The sequence below is a fragment of the Aotus nancymaae genome, unplaced genomic scaffold (genome assembly GCF_030222135.1).
Source record: "Aotus nancymaae isolate 86718 unplaced genomic scaffold, 86718_ANA_hifiasm-v0.15.2.pri h1tg000002l, whole genome shotgun sequence".
In the NCBI taxonomy this organism is placed as follows: domain Eukaryota; kingdom Metazoa; phylum Chordata; class Mammalia; order Primates; family Aotidae; genus Aotus; species Aotus nancymaae.
Genome location: NW_026988413.1, coordinates 17,571,375 through 17,590,572, shown reverse-complemented (window position 1 = coordinate 17,590,572; position 19,198 = coordinate 17,571,375). Strand labels below are relative to the sequence as shown.

General features: G+C 38.9%; 1 protein-coding gene across 2 annotated transcripts in view; it reads left to right on the top strand.

Annotated features, from left to right (window-relative positions):
• Nucleotides 1-19,198, top strand: part of TBXAS1 (thromboxane A synthase 1) — a 182,741-nt gene that overhangs the window by 68,853 nt on the left and 94,690 nt on the right. For both annotated transcript variants that reach the window (XM_012447508.2, XM_012447509.2), the window contains exon 4: nt 8,477-8,573. In XM_012447508.2, coding sequence (XP_012302931.2) covers nt 8,477-8,573 — 97 coding nt within the window. The remainder of the gene's footprint in view (nt 1-8,476; nt 8,574-19,198) is intronic.

Genomic DNA, 19,198 nt, shown 5'->3' with positions numbered 1-19,198 from the left:
ATAGCCACACTCACCCATCACCACCTTTATCCCTAACCCCTGGCAACCATTAATCTATTCTCCATCTCTATAATTTTATTTCAAGAATGTTATGTAAACAGAATCGTATACAGCATGTAATCTAATGAGACTTTTTTCAGTCACAAAACTCCCTTGAGAGTCATCCAAATTATTGCATTTATCAATAGTTTGTTCTTTTTTAAATTGCTGCATAGTATTCTGTTGTATAAATGTACTACAGTTTGTTAACCCATCTACCCATTGAAGAACATTTGAATTGTTTTCAATTTTTGCCTATGGTAAACAAAGTGGCTGTGAATGTTCATGTACATGTTTTCTGTGAATGTAAATTTTTATGTCTCTGGGACAGGTGTTCAAAAGTACAATTGCTGGGTCATATCGTAAGTACATGGTTAGTTGAATAAGAAATAGCCAAAGTGGCTTTACGGTTTTACTTTCAGATCAACAACTTATAAATGATCCATTTTCTCCACATGTTCACCAGTCTTTGATGTTATCACTATTCTTTTAAAATTTTAGCCATTCTTATAGATGTGAAATAATATCTCATTGTGGTTTAATTTATACTTCACCAGTGGCTAATAATGCTAAACATCTTTTCATGTGTTTAATTGCCATCTGTATATTCTCTTTAGTGAAATGTCTGTTCATGTCTTTTGCCCATTTTCTATTTTTATTTTTCCATAAGTTATTGGGGTACAGGTTGTATTTGGTTATGTGAGTAGGTTCTTTAATGGTGATTTATGAGATTCTGGTGCACCCATCACCCAAGCAGTATACACTGTGCCCCCCTTCCCCCGCAAGTCCCCAAAGTCCATTGTTCATTCTTATGCCTTTGCATCCTCGTAGCTTAGCTCCCACACATCAGTGAGAACATACAATGTTTGGTTTTCCATTCCTGAGTTACTTCACTCAGAATAATACTCTCCACTCTCATCCAAGTCACTGAAAATGCTGTTAATTCATTCCTTTTTATGACTGAGTAGTATTCCAATGATATGTATGTAGAGATATAGATATCACAGTTTCTTTATACACTCATTGATTGATGGACATTTGGGTTGGATCCCTAATTTTGCAATTGCAAATTGTACTGCTATGAAGATGCATATGCAAGTATCTTTTTCAAATAATGACTTCTTTTCCTCTGGGTAGATAGCCAGTAGTGAGATTGCTGGATCAAATGGTAATTCTACTCTTAGTTCTTTAAGGACTCTCCACGCTGTTTTTCACAGTGGCTGTAGTAGTTTACATTCCCACCAGCAGTGTAGAAGTGTTCCCTGATCACCTCATCCATGCCAACATCTACTATTGTTGTTTTTTTTTTTTTTTCGGATTATGGCCATTCTTGCAGGAGTAAGGTGGTATCGCATTGTGGTTTTGATTTGCATTTCCCTGATCATTAGTGATGTTGAGCATTTTTTCATCTGTTTATTGGCCATTTGTATATCTTCTTTTGAGAATTGTCTAATTCATGTCTTTTTAGCCCACTTTTTGATGGGATTGTTTTTTCCTTACTGATTTGTTTGAGTTCATTCTAGATTCTGGATATTAGTCCTCTGTCAGATGTATAGATTGTGAAGATTTTCTCCTACTCTGTGGGTTGTCTGTTTACTCTGTTGACAGTTCATTTTACTGTGCAAAAGCTCTTTAGTTTAATTAGGTCCCAGCAATTTATTTTAGTTTTTATTGCATTTTCTTTTGGGTTCTTTGTCATGAAAGCCTTGCCTAAGCCAATATCTGAAGGGTTTTTCTAATATTATCTTCTAGAATTTTTATAGTTTCAGGTCTTAGGTTTAAGTCTTTAATTCATCTTGAGTTGATTTTTGTATAAGGTGAGAGGTGAGGATCCAGTTTCATTCTCCTACAGGTGGCAAGCCAATTATCCCAGCACCATTTGTGAAAAGGGTGTTCTTTCCTTACTTTATGTTTTTGTTTGCTTTGTTCAAGATCAGTTGGTTGTAAATCTTTGAGTTTATTTCTGGGTTTTCTATTCTGTTCCATTGGTCTATGTATCTATTTTGATACCAGCATCATGCTGTTTTGGTGACTATGGCCTTATAGTATAGTTTGAAATCAGGTAGTATGATGCCTCTAGATTTGTTTCGTTGCTGTTGTTGTTCTTGTTTGTTTGTTTTTGCTTAGTCTTTCTTTGGCTATGTGGGCTCTTTTTCAGTTCCATATGAATTTTAGAATTATTTTTTCTAATTCTGTGAAGAATGATGGTGGTATTTTGATGGGGATTGCATTGAATTTGTAGATTACTTTTGGCAGTATGGTCATTTTCACAGTATTGACTTGACCCATCCATGAACATGGGATGTGTTTCCATTTGTTTGTGTCGTCTATGATTTCTTCAGCAGTGTTTTGTAGTTTTTCTTGTAGAGTTCTTTCTACTCTTTGGTTAGGTATATTCCTAAGTATTTTTTTTTTTTTTTTTGCAGCTATTGTAGAAGGGGTTGAGTTCTTGATTTGATTCTCTGCTTGGTTGCTGTTTGTGTATAAAAGAGCTACTGATTTGTGTACATTAATCTTGTATCTGGAAACTTTGCTGAATTCTTTTATCAGTCAGAAGCTTTCCGGAGGAGTCCTTAGGGTTTTCAATGTAAACGACCGTATTGTCAGCAAACAGTGACAGTTTTACTTCCTCTCTAGTTATTCAGATACCCTTTATTTCTTTCTCTTGTTTGATTGTTCTGGCTAAGACTTCCAGTACTGTGTTGAAGAGGAGTGGTGAGAGTGGGCATCCTTGTCTTGTTCCAGTTCCCAGAGGGAATGCTTTCAACTTTTCTCCATTCAGTATTATGTTGGCTGTGGGTTTGTCATAGATGGCCTTTATTACATTAAGGTATGTCCCTTGTATGCCAATTCTACTGAGAGTTTTAATAATAAAGGGATGCTGGATTTTATCAAATGCTTTTTTTGCATCTATTGAGATGATCACATGATTTTTGTTTTTAATTCTGTTTATGTGGTGTGTTACATTTATTGACTTGCATATGTTAAACCATGCCTGCATCTCTGGTATGAAACCCACTTGATCATGATGGATTATCTTTTTAATATGTTGTTGTATTTGGTTAGCTAGTATTTTGTTAAGAATTTTAGCATCTGTATGTTCATCAAGAATATCGGTCTGTGGTTTTCTTTTTTGGTTGCATCCTTTCCTGGTTTGGATTTTAGGGTGATGCTGGCTTCATAGGATGAGTTAGGGAGGGTTCCTCCTTTCTCTATCTTGTGGAATACTGTCAAAAGTATTGGTACCAATTCTTCTTTGAACATCTGGTAGAGTTCTGCTGTGAATCCAGATGCAAATCCTTTATCAGGTATGTAATTTGCAAATATTGTCTCCTAGCTGGTAGCATGTCTTTTCATCTTCTTAACAGTGTCTTTCAAAGAGCAAATATTTTTCATTTTGATCAAGTTCAACTTTTTGATTTTTGTCTTTTATTGATTATGTTTTAGTGTCAGGTCTAAGAACTTTTGTCAAGCTCTAAATTTCAAAGATTTCCTCTTTTTATTTTTCTAAGTTTTATAGTTTCACATTCTACATTTAAGTCTATGGTACATATTGAGTTCATTTTTTGCATAAGGTGTGAGGTTCATATTATGCCTATATATGTCAGTATGTCAATTGCTCTAGCATCTTTTTTTTTTTTTTTTTTTTTTTTGAGACAGAGTCTCACTCTGTCTCCCAGGGTGAAGTGCAGTGGCATGATCTTGGCTCACTGCAACCTCCACCTCCCAGGTTCAAGCACTTTTCCTGCCTCAGCCTCCCAAGTAGCTGGGACTATAGGCACATGCCACCATGCCTGGATACTTTTTTGTACTTTTAGTAGAGATGGCATTTCACCATGTTGGCCAGGCTGGTCTCAAACACCAGACCTCAAGTTATCCACCTACCTTGGCCTCCCAAAGTGCTGGATTACAGGCATGACCCACCATGCCTGGCCTACTCTAGCATCTTTTGTTGAAAAACGTACCCTTCCTGAACTGAATTGCTTTGTATCTTTATTAAAATTATCAGTTGAGCTTATATATGTGGGTCTACTTCTGGGTTCTCTATTTTGTCCCATTGATCTATGTGTTTGTCTTTCTGCCAATACCACACAGTCTTGATGACTATAGCCAAGTCTTGGGATGTAGTAGACTGATTCTTCCCACTTCATTCTTTTTCAAAATTGAGTTAGTTATTTTAAGTTCTTTGCCTTTTCATATAAGTTTTGGAATAAGTTTGTCTACACCCACAAATATTCTTGCTGATTGATTGGAATTGCATTAAACCTATATGCCAGTTTTTTGAGAACTGATATCTTTACATTGTGGAGTCTTCCAATTCATGAACATGATATGTTTCTCTATTTACTTAGGTCTTCTTTTATTTCTTTCATCAACATTGTAAATTGCATTGTGTTTTCATTTGGTTTACACATGTTCATTGTTAGCATGTAGAAATGCTATTGATTTTTTTTTTTTTTTGGTATGTTGATCTGGAATCCTGCAACCTTGCTGAACTCACTTATTAGTTCTAAGATTGTTTTGAAATTTCTTAGTATTTTCTTTGTAGATATCATGTCATCTCAAATTAGGGACAATTGTATTTATTCTTTTTCAGTCTATATGCTTTTCATTTATTTTTCTTGCCTTATTGCACTGGCTAGAACTTCCAATACTATGTCAAATAAGAGTAGTAGGAGAGGACATCCTCGCCTTGTTCCTCATCTTAAGGAAAAACATTCAGTCTTTCACATTAAGTATGATGTTAGCTGTAGGGTTTTTGTAGATGCTCTTTATTAAGCTGAGGAACTTTCTCTTTATTCTTTAGAGTTTTTATCATAAACAAGTGCTGGAGTTTGCCAAATGCTTTCTCATGTCAACTGATACAATCACATAATTTTTTATGTTTTAGGCAGTTAATATAGTGAATTATATTTATTGATTTGAAAATATTGAATCAGCCTTGGACACCTAGAATAAATACACCTTGGTTTTGGTATATAAGTCTTTTTGTATATTGCTAGATTTGATTTGTTGAAATTTTTTGTGTTTAAGCTCATGATGGATACTGGTCTATAGTTTTCTTGTACTATCTTTGGCTGGTTTTGGTATCAGAGTAAACCTGTCCTCATAAATTGAGTTATAAAGTGTTCCCTCCTCTTTTATCTTCTGGAAGATATTGTACAATTAGTGTTAATTCTTCTATAAATATTTGGTAGAATTCTCTATTGAAACCATCCTGGCCTGGAGATGTCTTTTTCAGGAAATTTAAAATTATGAATTCAAATAAAAAATTATCAATTCAAGAAGTAGATGTGAAAAAAGAAAAAAAAATGAATAAATTCTGAAATTTAATTAAAATTATTCATTGTTTTGTGGTTGTAAGATTATTCGGATTGTCTAATTCATCTTGGTTGAGTTTTAGTAGTTTGTCATTTTCATAGCATTGGTCAATTTCCTTCCAGTTTTTAAATGTATTGGTCTAAAGTTGTTTGTAGTAGTCTCTTAACCTTTTAATGGCTGCAATATTTGTAGTGATATCCCATTTCATTCCTTATATTGGTGGTTTGTTTCTTCTCTCTTTTATCTTTGTTAGTCTTGCTCGAGGTTTATCAATTTTATTGATGTTTTTCAAAGAACCAGTTTTTTTATTCACGAATTTTTCTATGCTTTTTTGTTTTCAGATTCATTGAGTTCTGCACTTATTTTTTATTATTTCATTCCCTGTGCTTGATAAGGTTTTTTGTTTTTCTAGTGCTTATGTAAATACACATATGTAATTTATCACAACCTCTGAGTATGAATGCCTTACCATTTTGAGTGATGTGTGGAAATCTTACTTCCATTTTGATCCCTTGAGCCTCCTTACTTTTTAAATATAATTGTCTTAAGTATTTCCTCTAAGTATATTGAGTATTACATCATATGATGGTGTAATTTTTGGTTGAACCATCAGGTATGATTTAAGAGACTTCTGAGAAGGATAGTGTATTATTTTTATCCATTTCATTGTCCTTCTTTCCTTTCTGAAGTTCTAAACTTTCTTCTGTTATCATCTCCCTTTCCTTTCTGTTTGGAGAATGTTCTTCAGCCGTTCTTTAAGGGTAAATATGTGAGTGACAAAATCTCTTAGTTTTCCTTCATCAGAGAATGCCATTATTTCCACTTTTCTCCTCAAGGAGACTTTCACCAAATAGATGACTTGTGATTGACAGTTATTTCCTTTCAGCACTTGAAAAATGTGCCACTTCCTTCTGGCTTCCATGGTTCCTGATAAAAAACCTGCTGTCCTTTGAACTGGTGTTCCCTATAGATAATACATCATTTCTCTGGCTGTTTTCAAGATGTTTTTCTCTCTTTTTTAGTTTCAGAAGTTTAACTATGATGTATCTTGGCATGGATTTCCTTGGATTCATCAAGTTAAGATTCACTCACCTTCTTGAATCTGTAGGTTTATGTCTTTTGTGAAATTGGAGAAATTTTCAGCTGTTATTTCTTCAAGCCAAGGTGACTTTTAAGCACATTGTAAATTTGAGAAACATTGCTCTGGAGTGGGGTTGAGAGATCCAAGGACTTCTCAAATTGCATACAGAATGCTCTAAGTGTCCACAGCTTTCACTAGATTCTCAAAAGACCCTATGACTCTCACCATAAATTTTATAAAAGCATTGGTTTATGGACTTACTGAGTTGTTTTTTGTTTTCTTGGTTAAAATCAGTAAAAACAAACAAACACACAAAAACTAGTTAGTATTCTTTTCTTTCTTTGTACCACATCTGTTGAATTCCTGTTTCCCAAAGATTTTCCTGACAATTTTGGAAAATGTGATGACTCAGGTAAATATTTTCCAAGTGCCTAATACGTGACAAATATTTTTTATTGTTTTTCAGAGTCGATGAGAAAAAAAGAGTTAAAAAAATTAATGTCATTTGGGTTTATGAAAAGTTCTTAGTAAATAAGTGCCAGAGTAAAATTGGCTGCTTTTCCATGTGACTTTCCCCTTTAAATCTGTTCCTTACTGCTCTGAGCTGGATACACCAGTGATCAAATTACATCCCTGAAAGTATAATTTCATACACTGAAAACATGTCATTATACAGTGTGCCGCTTGGCATCACTCTGGCTTGCTTTGCACAGTTGGTAGGGGGGCACTCATGGTCCCCCCAAGCAGGCTTGTTCCTGGCCCAACTGCTCAGGCTGATTCCTCCAGCCAGCACACCCTTGCCTCCTTTGTCACCCCTTCTTCCTGGACCAACTCTTGCCATCTTCCAGAACTCAGCTTGGGAAGCACCACCTCTGGGAAGCCTTCACTCTCTCCTTTAGGCACTGAGGGTGTGCCTCCAGGGTCACTCATGCCTGCCAGAACATCACGCTATATGTTAATTGCCTAACTGCCTCACCCATCAGATGGTCAGACCCTTGGAAACTGTGACCGGGTCTTGATTGCTTTTGTGCCCCCAGTACTTTCATAAATATAACATGACATGTATTTAAGCACTATCTCCAGTTAGAGTTCATGCCACCAGCTGACTGGCTGAGCCTTTCATCCATATCTTCATTATTGTCATTAAGTATCTGTTGAGGGCTGGCCACAGAAGTTCATGCCTGTAATCTCAGCACTTCGGGAAGCCGAGATGAGGGGGATCACTTGAGGTCAGGAGTTCAAGGCCAGCCTGGCCACCAAGGTGAAACCCTGTCTCTACTAAAAATACAAAAATTAGCTGGGCGTGGTGATGGGCACCTGTAATCTCAGCTACTCAGGAGGCTGAAGCAGGAGAATTGCTTGAACCCAGGAGGTGGAGGTTGCATTGAGCTGAGATAGCACCACTGTATTATAGCCTGGACAAAACAGCAAGACTCCATCACAAAAATAAAAATAATATATTTTAAAAAGTATCTGTTGAGCTTTATATATAGGTGTGGCAACCAGATATTCAGTTCTTCCCAAGCAGGCTTAATTTTTTCTCACAAGCATCTGTTTACTGATTCACGTTAGACTTTTTATGAGAATCAGTATAAAGGTCATTGGTCTTCTCTTGCTAGAATTCCTATCTTTACATTTTGGGGAAATACAGACAACGCTGACCTCTGCCATTTTCCTTCTTTGTCTTACTACTGGACCTTATGAACCCCTTATTATTGCATTTACATGTATAGCTCTGTCTTTCCTATTAGGGTGTAATAAGCTCCTTGGGGCAGGGAGTGTATCTTATTCCACCCAGTGTCTCCAGGGACTGGTGCAAGGTGGTATTCCATGAGTGCTGATGGAAAGAAATTTGACGTTAGATCATCACAGCTATATGGTTGCTCATGATGGGAACATGCATTTCCTCATTGTCTCCACACCTTTACTTCCTAGTTATCTTTCATCCCTCATTCTGAGCCACTGTGAATTCTTTTTTGGAAAGGAGACATGGGTAAATGTAACACATTTTAAAGTATGTTTTATTCCTCCCAGGTACTATCTTGGTCGTCGGATGTTTATTGTTATTTCTGAGCCGGACATGATCAAGCAGGTGTTAGTCGAGAACTTCAGTAACTTTACCAACAGAATGGTACGTAGTTTTGTTTCTGCATATAGATGAATGGAAATCATTCTAAGATGGAGGCACTGCATGTCAGATTGAGTGGGGATGCAATCAGGCCTCTGATCAGGTTTATGTCAGTTCCACTCAAAACTGAGCTCCTCAGCGAACTCAGGTTTTCAAAAGAGATCTGTGGGACTGGTACAAAAGAGTGGCATTTACATTTAAGAAATGCTTCAAGAAAGCCAAAGCTCAAGGGAAGTTGAAGCTATTAAAAAGCCAGTAAGTCAAAGTGCATGGATCACCAAGCCATATCCAAGCAAGCAGCAAAGACACTTCCAGGAACCTGCCACAGTGCTTGAGACTGCCCAAGCCCATGAGACACGAGACAGCACTTGCCAACCGGTGTCTCCATATTTCCTCCCATGCCACCAGGACATGTGACCCTGAGAGCTGACCTGAAAGAGGTTTGGCCTGCTAGGGACAGACATACTTGATGCACATGTTCAAGCAGAGGGGACCAAATAACATTGCCCTCAGCTTTGGTCAATTTCTCCTCCAAGCCATTTGTCTGCCCTTCCTAATTTCTTTCACATCCCCTCACCCACCCCTCCACCCAGACTAGGTCCAGGGCCCCAAACTCCAGAGTATGCTTCCAATTTCCTTCCTCTTCCACTCAGCATGGGATTAAGCCTTCAGGACTAAGTTCAAGTTCCCTAGACTATATTTAAGGGCCCTTGTGACTTAAATCTGTTGTCTGTGCTCCACCTGGTCCCTCACCATTCCCCAATTCAAGCGGTCACTCCAGCCTCTCCCTGCCCACCCTCACCTGCTCTGGAGAAGCCTGACCTCCTCTGCCTTGCTCACGCTGACACTGCCCCAGAATTCAAGGTAGTATAACAGTGGGGCTCATATTTATTATGATGTGAGTTTGAACACATTCTTTTTTTTTTTTTTTTTTTTTCTGGAGACAGGGTGCTCTCCAGGCTGGAATGCAGTGGTGTGATCAGAGCTCACTGCAGCCTCAAACTCCTGGGCTCAAGTGATCCTCCTGCCTCAGCCTTCTAGGTAGCTGGGACTGCATGTGTGTGCCACCGTGCCCAGCTAATTTTTTAAAAAAATATTTAGCAGAGATGGGGTCTTACTTTGTCGTCCAGGTTGGTCTCGAGCTTCTGACCTCAAGGGATCCTCTCACCTTGGCCTCCCAAGGTGCTTGGATTACAGCCCTGAGCCACTGTACCTAGCCACATTTCTTAACTTAAAAAAGAGCTGATGCAGCTCTTTTTAAAAATATCATGGAAAGTGGAGCTGAATCAATATGACTCAGCAGAAATGGTCACAGTCAGTGGCAGAACTTCTTATTCTTGGCCTCCCCACAAGGCCTGGAGTTGGGGGATATGATCCACCTTACCGGGCTGTTGCAAAGCCAGATGGGGTCATGCATATAACCTCTCCCTCTACACAGTACTTGGCAGGTGACACATTAGTGCTTTCACAAGAAAACCCTCCACCCCTTCCACACCCATCCAAACTTTTGCTATTCTTCAAGACACTCCTCAGATTCTGCCTCCTCCAGGAAGCCTTCCCTGCCTCCATCCCCATCCACTTTTCCCCTTCCCTGAACTCTGACAGCACTCACCATGTGCGTCACTCATTGTCACAGTTGATCTCCTTGTGCCTTCCACTATTTACAGTAAAGGAGGATGTGACTTTCACTCTAGCTTGATTATTAGCTCTTTAAGGCCAAGAACTGTATCTTGTACTTCTTTTTTATACCCCATGACATAAACACATATTGACTCTTCAGCATCCAATATATTCTTGTTCCAACTGAATGGAATCTCCATCAACTTGACGTTCTTCCCAGAAGAATGAGGTATTACTTGAACCTGGAGTTGCAATATAGTCTTCTTCGTCTCGGTCATTCACAAACATGTGAAAAGACCCATCATAGGTGAGATCTCCAGGAAACCCCAGTGTGTAGTTTTCCATCTGGGAGTGTATCCACTTATCTTTAGCTTTGTTTATGGTCTTTAAGCCAATTCCATAGCCATGATAAAACAACCCTTAGTGACTCAATTTTTTAAAAAACAGTCGTTAAAGTGGGATTTTTTCACAGGTTTTTGAAAGTCAAATTAAATTGGGTTCTGTGGTTCCCTCTTATCCATATGCTTATTTATCTGCTCAGAGAACTCAAGGAGATTAGTGAGACGTGATTTCTCCTTACTGACACCACGCTGCCTTCCCTCTAATAGGCCATGTTTACTTAAGTGTTCAGCGATTCAGCTTTATTATACATTCACTCGGTAAACATTAAACGCTTACTCCATGCAAGCTGTTACCAAACGGTCCCTTGTGATATAGAAAATACCTCGGCATATTAGTTTGATAAATTAAGTGAAAAGGAACTTAAATAATGCATGCTCTCATTCTCCAACAGGGAGAGCCTATCTCTGCTCACAAATCCAGGCTTGAGTTATGTTGAGTTTTGTCCCTGGACAGGCTGGTGGAGAAGGGCCCTAAGGTGGGAAGCTAGGTTTAGCTCTGAAATTTGACATGAGCTGTAAACATCCCGGGAGGGATCCACGGAGCGTATTGGCTGGAGGTGGGGGTGATGCGCCAGGGCGCTCCCTGACATACATCCACATCCAACAAACGTTGTGAATTCAGAAATTATCCTGTGAAATATTCTTTTCCAAACTCCAGAACACTGGCTGGAGCAGACTACGGGTTGGATCCGGAGCGGCATTTCTTACGTCATCCTTTCCCGTTCACCTTTTCTGGGGCGCTGGAGTCTGTGTAATGCCTCTGCTTCATCTTGCTCATTTTCCATGTGGACCTTGTAGTTCTCTGTCAGTGTCCTCAGTGTTTCCTGAAACTGCTCCATGATGGTGCAACCACAGCTTATCATTAAACCCAAATCTATTTTCTTGGCATTTCTAGAAGCTCAGTCATCCTGGTATGTCAGGACTTGGATGTTTTTATTTAGATATTTTCAATGAGCTCTTCTTTGCTGTCGAGTACGGTACCTAATGAAGCTGTGGGGCAGCTCTTTTTAAAATATCTGTGGAAAGTGGAGCTGAGTCCACATGACTCAGCAGAAATGGCCACAACCAGAGGCAGAACTTCTTGTTCTTGCCCTCCTATCAAGGCCTGGAGTTCAGGGAGCTGTGGGAAGGGTGATAAGAGGTAGGCCGGTCCTTGGCGTGTGTTAGCTTTGTCTGGTCAGATGGGGTCATGACAGGGAGGTGTTGAAACACTAAGCCGACTGCCTTGGAGATGTGGGTTCTATCTGGAGTGGCAGCGTGGAGTGCCATCCCTCAGGTTCTCATGAGCAACACAGAGGTCGCCTCTCCAGGCACAGGTCGACCCACACCATTGACACACAAGAGTCACATCCAAAGTCATGTGATGGATGCGGTGGGCGGTTTTATCTAGAACCATTGACACCCAGCGCCCTGGCTGCTCCAGGTTCAGCCTCTCAGGGGCTGCTTCACTCACTCTCCTTCACTGCTCCTTCACTGCTTCTACAGCCATGAACATTGCAGAATGAGTCACTGTGAAACCACAAACTCCTTGGCAGTGGTGAAGATGACTAAAGTTATAGGCAAATTAGTCACTGGAAACCTTCATGTCCTCTGTATCTGCAGCAGCCTCTTATTCAGGGAAGTAAAGAGTGTATCGGCTCATTGCAGAGCTAATTGGCAAGGAAAGCTCAATTCAAGGCTACAGGTGGGTCAGAACCCCCCTGTGTGGGGGCCACAGGGACCTGCCTCCTGGCATCCATTGAGGAGAGAAGGGGCCTCGGCAGGCTTACCATAAAACCGCACCCCCTTGAACTCATTCCTACACCTGTAACCAGTACCTCTTCATGACAACTTTTGAAAACTTGTTCACCTGGAGTTCCTGGTTCTCTTTCCCTTAAATCAAACATTGAGTAAATGAAGACACTCCGATTTTCAAACATATGCAGGAGGATTTAAGTTGTGAGAGTAGTTGTGCATGACCTAGGGAAGCACTCCCAGCTTCAGTCAAACCTTGCCAACTTTTTCTAGCTGTGAATTTCTTGAGAAAGGTCAACTCACATTACAGGTCTACAGCTCTGAGCAAGGCAGAAGTTCTTCCTGCAAGCGCAAACAGACTGCAGAGAGCAGAAACCAGAAACAGGTGTGCAACCTCATTTGCCTGCCCCCTCTCTATTTTGAGGCATCTTTGTTTTATGTGACCTCTCTCTCCTTCTCTGCCCCAGTCTCCTTTTTCTAACACCCATTTTCTTCTGTTAGTTTCCCCCTCTTCTAAGCCAGAGCCCAGCAGTATGGTGAAAGGTCTTTGCTGTGCACAGGAAACCCTCCAGCCTGAACTGGAAGCTTCTTGTTGCAGGATGGGCTGCCCTTTGGAATTCCCAGGTGACAGCCACAATGGGATACTTGTTCCCTGCGGGTCTCCCATTTCACCTGCTTTGCTAATGTCTGGACATCGCCATGTCCTGGAAAAGCCAGATCCATAGAATTACTTATAATCAGTAAAACACACTGAGCTTCATTTCCAACATGGTAGCTAAGTTTGAATTCTAACATCTTGAAAAGTACTGAGTGTCTTGTGATGCCTTGGGAACGCAGGCATAGCATTAAGTGGTATTGATTCTCAATGCTCAAATATACTTCTCTCTGCCTTGCAGAGTTTTTTTCTAAAATTTCAAGACCTTGTTTTAAATGATTTCATATTTTTGTGTCTTACTAGATAGACTCTTGGTTCAGCAGGAAGCTATCTTTCTTTCTTTATTTTTTTTACAAAAAGAAATTAGTAAAAGCTTGCTCTGATATTTATGTCGTCTTGCCCTAACTTTTGTAGTGGCAGAAGTAGAAATAAGTATGTAAACCAGGAGATTAATATAAAAAATTTAGGCATGAGAATAGAGAAATAAACCATAAAGTTAATTCTTGTCTCTCAACGGATATATTCCAGAATATTCCATGGAAGTCAAGTCACTGAGTCCTGACCCTCCCTGTCTTTCTCTGCCCCAATCTCCTTCTTACGACATTGCCTTTCTTCTTCCCATTTCCCTTCTTCTAAGCCATAGCCCAGCAGTATGGTGAAAAGCCTTCGATTTTAGTTTAAAGAAATGAAATCAGATTCCAGATTTGCTACCTCTTATTAGCTGGGTGACTTTCAGACAATCCTTTAATCTCCTGACTCTCAGTTTACTCTTGTGTAAAATACGTTAGACTAGCTAATGCCTAAGTTCTGTTTGGTGCCCAGTTCATGTGGCCGTTGGCAGCCACAGAGGGCCACAGAGTCCCACCAGTGTTCCACAGAGCCACCTGGAGCTTCAGGTGCAGGGAACAAGCTCCCTCTTAGGCCCCCTCAGGAAAATTTCTTCTTGTAGTCAAGCGTGTCAAGTGCGTTATCAGGGATGCCCTGGTCCTTCTTGAACACCGCTTCTGGCCAGAAAGAATGCTGATATATGTTGGAGAGTTTCCTCTGAAGGTAAGAGTTAACAAGCCCCTGGATTCCCTTCCCTGCTCAGGAGGGGCCCTCGCTGCTGGCTATGGGCTGATAGAAGCACAGGTCCACACATGGCTTCCTTCTCCTTCCCAGTGGATAAAATGCTGGAACTCTGTCAGGCAGGACTGCCGTAATTAGAAGAGGCCCCTTTCCGGCAGCTGAAGCTGACTAGGCAGATAGAGCCTGAATTTGTTTTTAGCCACCACATGCCCCTGAGCTGACCCCTTGAGCTGTGGACACATCTCACAACCTCACCTGGAGGCCGTTCTCTCAGGCCAGTCACACTCTTATGCAGAGAGAGGGAAGATGATGTCATCTCTATGGCCACCTTCTACCAGCAGAGGGAATGAATGAAAACTGACATGTAGAATAATAAGACCACTACTGTTTTTATTTTTGGTATTTTTTTATTTTAATTTTTATTTATACTTTATTTTATTCTTATTTTTTGAGACGGAGTCTCACTCTGTCGCCCAGGCTGGAGTGCAGTGGCACAGTCTTGGCTCACTGCAACCTCTGCCTCCCGGGTTCAAGTGATTCTCCTGCCTCAGCCTCCTGAGTAGCTGGGATTTCAGGCACGGGCCACGACACCTGGCTAATTTTTGTGTGTTTAGTAGAGATGGGGTTTCACCATGTTGGTCAGGCTGATCTTGAACTCCTGACCTCATGTGATCCGCCCGCCTAGGCCTCCCAAAGTGCTGGGATTACAGGTGTGAGCCACCGCGCCTGGCCAAAAAGGAAGCTTTTAACCTGATTTCAGAGGACACTTGCAAGAGATCCCAAGGAAGGCAGTGTGATCATCCCAAGTCAGGCAACCTAACATGAACCTGTGAGAGAGAAACCGCAATCCACCCAGCAGTATAAATTCTCTTGGTTATTCTAGTTCTTTTGGTTCCATATATATGTTTACAGGAATCAGCTTGTCAGTTTTTAAAATTTTTGTTAATTTTTCATTTTTGTGAGTATATAGTAGGTGTATATATTTGTGGGGTGTATGAGATATTTTGATATAGGCATGCAATGTGTAATAATCCCGTCAGAGTAAATGGGGTATCCATCATCTCAAGCATTTTTCGTTTCTTTATGTTACAAACAATCCAATTTTAATCTTTCGTTTTTTATTTTTATTTTTTTGCCCTGTCTTATGATACTGATCTTTTGGTTATTTTAAAACATACAGTTAAATTATTACTGACTATAGTCACCCTGTTGTGCTATCAAGTACTAGATCTTATTCATTTTTTCGGTTTTTTTTTCCTACCCATTAACCATCCCCACCTCCCCTGACATCCCCTCACTACTCTTCCCAGCCTCTGGTAACCATCATTTTACTCTCTATCTCCATGAATTCAATTGTTTTAATTGTTAGTTCCTACAAATAAGTGAGAACATGCCAAGTTTGTCCTTCTGTGCCTGACTTATTTCATTTAACACAGTGACCTCCAGTTCTATCCATGTTGCTGCAAATGACAGGATTTTATTCTGTTTTATAGCTGAATTGTACTCCCGTTGTATATATGCACCACATTTTCTTTATCCAGTTGTCTGCTAATGGACATTTGGGTGCTTCCAAGTCTTGGCTCTTGTGAATAGTGCTGCAATAAACATGGGCATGCAGATACCTCTTTGACACACTGATTTCCTTTCTTTGGGGTATATACCTAGCAGTGGGATTGCTGGATCATATGGTAGCTCCATTTTTAGTTCTTTGAGGAGCCTCCAGACTGTTCTTCATAGCAATGGTCCTAATTCACATTTGCACCAACAGTGTATGAGGGTTTCCTTTTCTCCACGTCCTTGGCAGCATGTATTATTGCCTATCTTTTTGATATAAGTCATTTTAACTGGGGTGAGATGATATCTCATTGTAGTTTTGATTTGCATTTCTCTGATGACCAGTGAGGTTGAGCACATTTTCATATGCCTGTTTGCCATGTGTATGTCTTCTTCTGGGAAAAAAAAAAAAAAAGTCTATTCAGATCTTTTGCACATTTTAAAATAGGATTATTAGATTTTTTTCCTCTAGAGTTGTTTGAGCTCCTTATATATTCTGGTTATTTTTCCCTTGCCACATGGACAGTTTGCAAATATTTTCTCCATACTGTGGCTTGTCTCTTCACTTTGTTGACTGTTTCCTTTGCTGTGCAGAAGTTTTTAACTTGATGTGATCTCATTTATTCATTTTTGCTTTGGTTTCCTGTGCTTGTGGGGTATTAATCAAGAAATCTTTGCTCAGTTCAATGTCCTGGAGATTTTCTCAAGTGTTTTCTTTTATTAGTTTCATAGTTTGAGGACTCAGATTTAAGTCTTTATTCCATTTTGATTCAATTTTTGTATATGGTGAGAGATAGGGGTCTAGTCTCCTTCTTCATACGGATATCCATTTTTCCCAGCACCATTTTTTTAAGAGACTGTTGTTTTCTCAATGTTTCTTCTCAGGACCTTTGTCAAAATGAGTTCACTGTAGATGTATGGATTTGTTTGTGGGTTTTCTATTCCATTGATCTATGTATCTGGTTTTATGCCAGAGCCATGCAATTTTAGCTACTATAGCTCCACTTTTGTTCATTTTTCTCAGGATGGCTTTGGCTATTCTGGGTCTTTTGTGGTTCCATACATATTTTAGGATTGTTATTTCTGTTTTTGTGAGAAATGTCATTCTTTTGATAGAGAGTGCATTGAATCTGTAGATTGCTTTGGGTAATACAAACATTTTAACAATATTGATTCTTCCAATTCATGAACATGTAATTGGTCTTTCCATTTTTTAAATCTTCAATTTGCTGTATCAGTGTTTTAAGGTTTTCATTGTACAGATCTTTTACTTCTTTGGTAAAGTTAATTCCTACATATTTCATTTTATTTGTAGCTATTGTAAATGGGGTTGCTTTCTTGATTTCTCTTTCAGATTGTTCGCTGTTGGCGTATAGAAATGCTACTGATTTTGTATGTTGATTTTGTATCCTGCAACTTTACTGAATTCATTTACGAGATCTAATAACTGTTTGGTGGAGTCTTTAGGTTTCTCTAAATAGAAGATCATATCATCTGCAAACAAAGATAATTTGACTTCTTCTTTTCCAATTTGGATACCTTTATTTCATTCTCTTGTCTGATTACTCTAGCTAGACTTCCAGTACTGTGTTGAATACCAGTGGTGAAAGTGGGCATCCTTGTCATATTCCAGATCTTGGAGGAAAGGCTTTCAGTTTTTCACCATTCTGTATGAGAATACTTCCAAAGTCATTCCATGAGGCCAGCATACCCTAATACCAATACCAGCTGTGGGACTGTTGTAAATGACTTGTATTATGTTGATTGATGTTCCTTCTATGCCTATTTTTTAGGGGTTTTATTATGAAGGGACATTGAATTTTATCAAATGCTTTGTTAGCATCAGTTGAAATGATTATATGGTTTTTTTCCTTCATTCCACTGATATGATGTATCACATTGATTGATTTGTATATGTTGAGCCATCCTTGCATCCCAGTGATAAATCCCACTTTGTGATGATGAATGATCTTTTTAATGTATTGTTGAATTCGGTTTGCTAGTATTTTGTTAAGGATTTTTGCATCAGTTTTCATCAGGGATATTGGTCTGTAGTTTTTTGTTTTGTTTTGTTTTTTGTTTTTTTGATGTGTCTTTGTCAGGTTTTGGTATTAGGGTATGCTGGCCTCATGGAATGACTTTGGAAGTATTCTCATCTCCTCTCTTTTTTGGAATAGTTTGAGTAGAATTAGTATTAGTTCTTCTTTAAATGTTTGATAAAATTCAGCAATGAAGCCATGGTGTTCTGGGCTTTTCTTTGCCGGGAGACTTTTTATTATGGCTTTGATTTCATGACTTTTTATTGATCTATTCAGGTTTTGGATTAATGATTCAATTTTGTTAGGTTGTATGTGTCTAGGAATTTATTTCTTCTAGATTTCCCAATTTATTGGCATACAGTTGCTCATAGTAGCTTCTAATGATCCTTTGAGTATCAGTTATAATGTCTCTTTTTTCATCTTTGATTGTATTTACTTGAATCTTCTTTCTTTTTTTCTTTTATCTTTTAAAAAAAAAATCTTGTTTCATTGACCTTCTGTATTGTCTTTTTCATTTCAATTTCATTTATTTCTGCTCTGAACTTTATTATTATTATTATTTTTCTTACTAACTTTGGCTTTGGTTTGCTCTTGCTTTTCTAGTTCTTTAAGATGTATCATTAGATTGTCTATTTGAAGTTTTTCTACTTTTTTGATGTAGGCACTGATAGCTATAAATCTTCCTCCTAACACTGCTTTTGCTGTATCCCATTGGTTTTGGTACACTGTGTTTCCATTATCATTCATTTCCAGGAATTCAATTTCCCTCTTAATCTCTTCATTGACACATGGTCATTCAGTAGCTCTGTTTAATTTTTTCATTGATGCAATGGTCATTCAGTAGCACTGTTTAATTTCTGTCATTGTAGCACTGTTTGTATAGTTGGCAAAATTCCTCTTCTAGTTAATTTCTAATTTATTTTTTTGTTGTTGTTGTTTGTTTGTTTTTGAGACAGTCTCTCTCTGTCACCCAGGCTAGAGTGCAATGGCATTATTTCGGCTCACTGCAACCTCTGCCTCTCGGATTCAAGCAATTCTCATGCCTCAGCCACCCAAGTAACTGGGATTACAGGCGTGCACCAACACACCCAGCTATCAACTATTTTTTCTTTTCTTTTCTTTTTCTTTTTTCAGTAGAGACACAGTTTCAACATCTTGGCCAGGCTGGTCTCAAACTCCTCAGGGGCTCTGCCTGCCTCTGCCAAAGTGTTGGGATTACAGGCATGAGAGAGATACACTTTTGTGTATCTATTGTATGTTTTTAGATTTGAAGTTATTGTAAGGCTTGCAAATAATCTTATAACCCATTATCTTAAACTGATGACAACTTAACACTGATTGCATAAACAAACAAACCAAAATAAAACTAATAAAAACTCTACACTTTAACGTCATCTCCCCACTTTTTAACTTTTTCTTGTTTCTATTTATATCTTACTGTACTGTCTTAAAAAGTTATTGTAGTTATTATTTTCAATTGGTTCATCTTTTCATCTTTCTACTTAAGATATGAATAGTTTACACAACACAACTAGAATACTGTAATAAGCTTGTTAA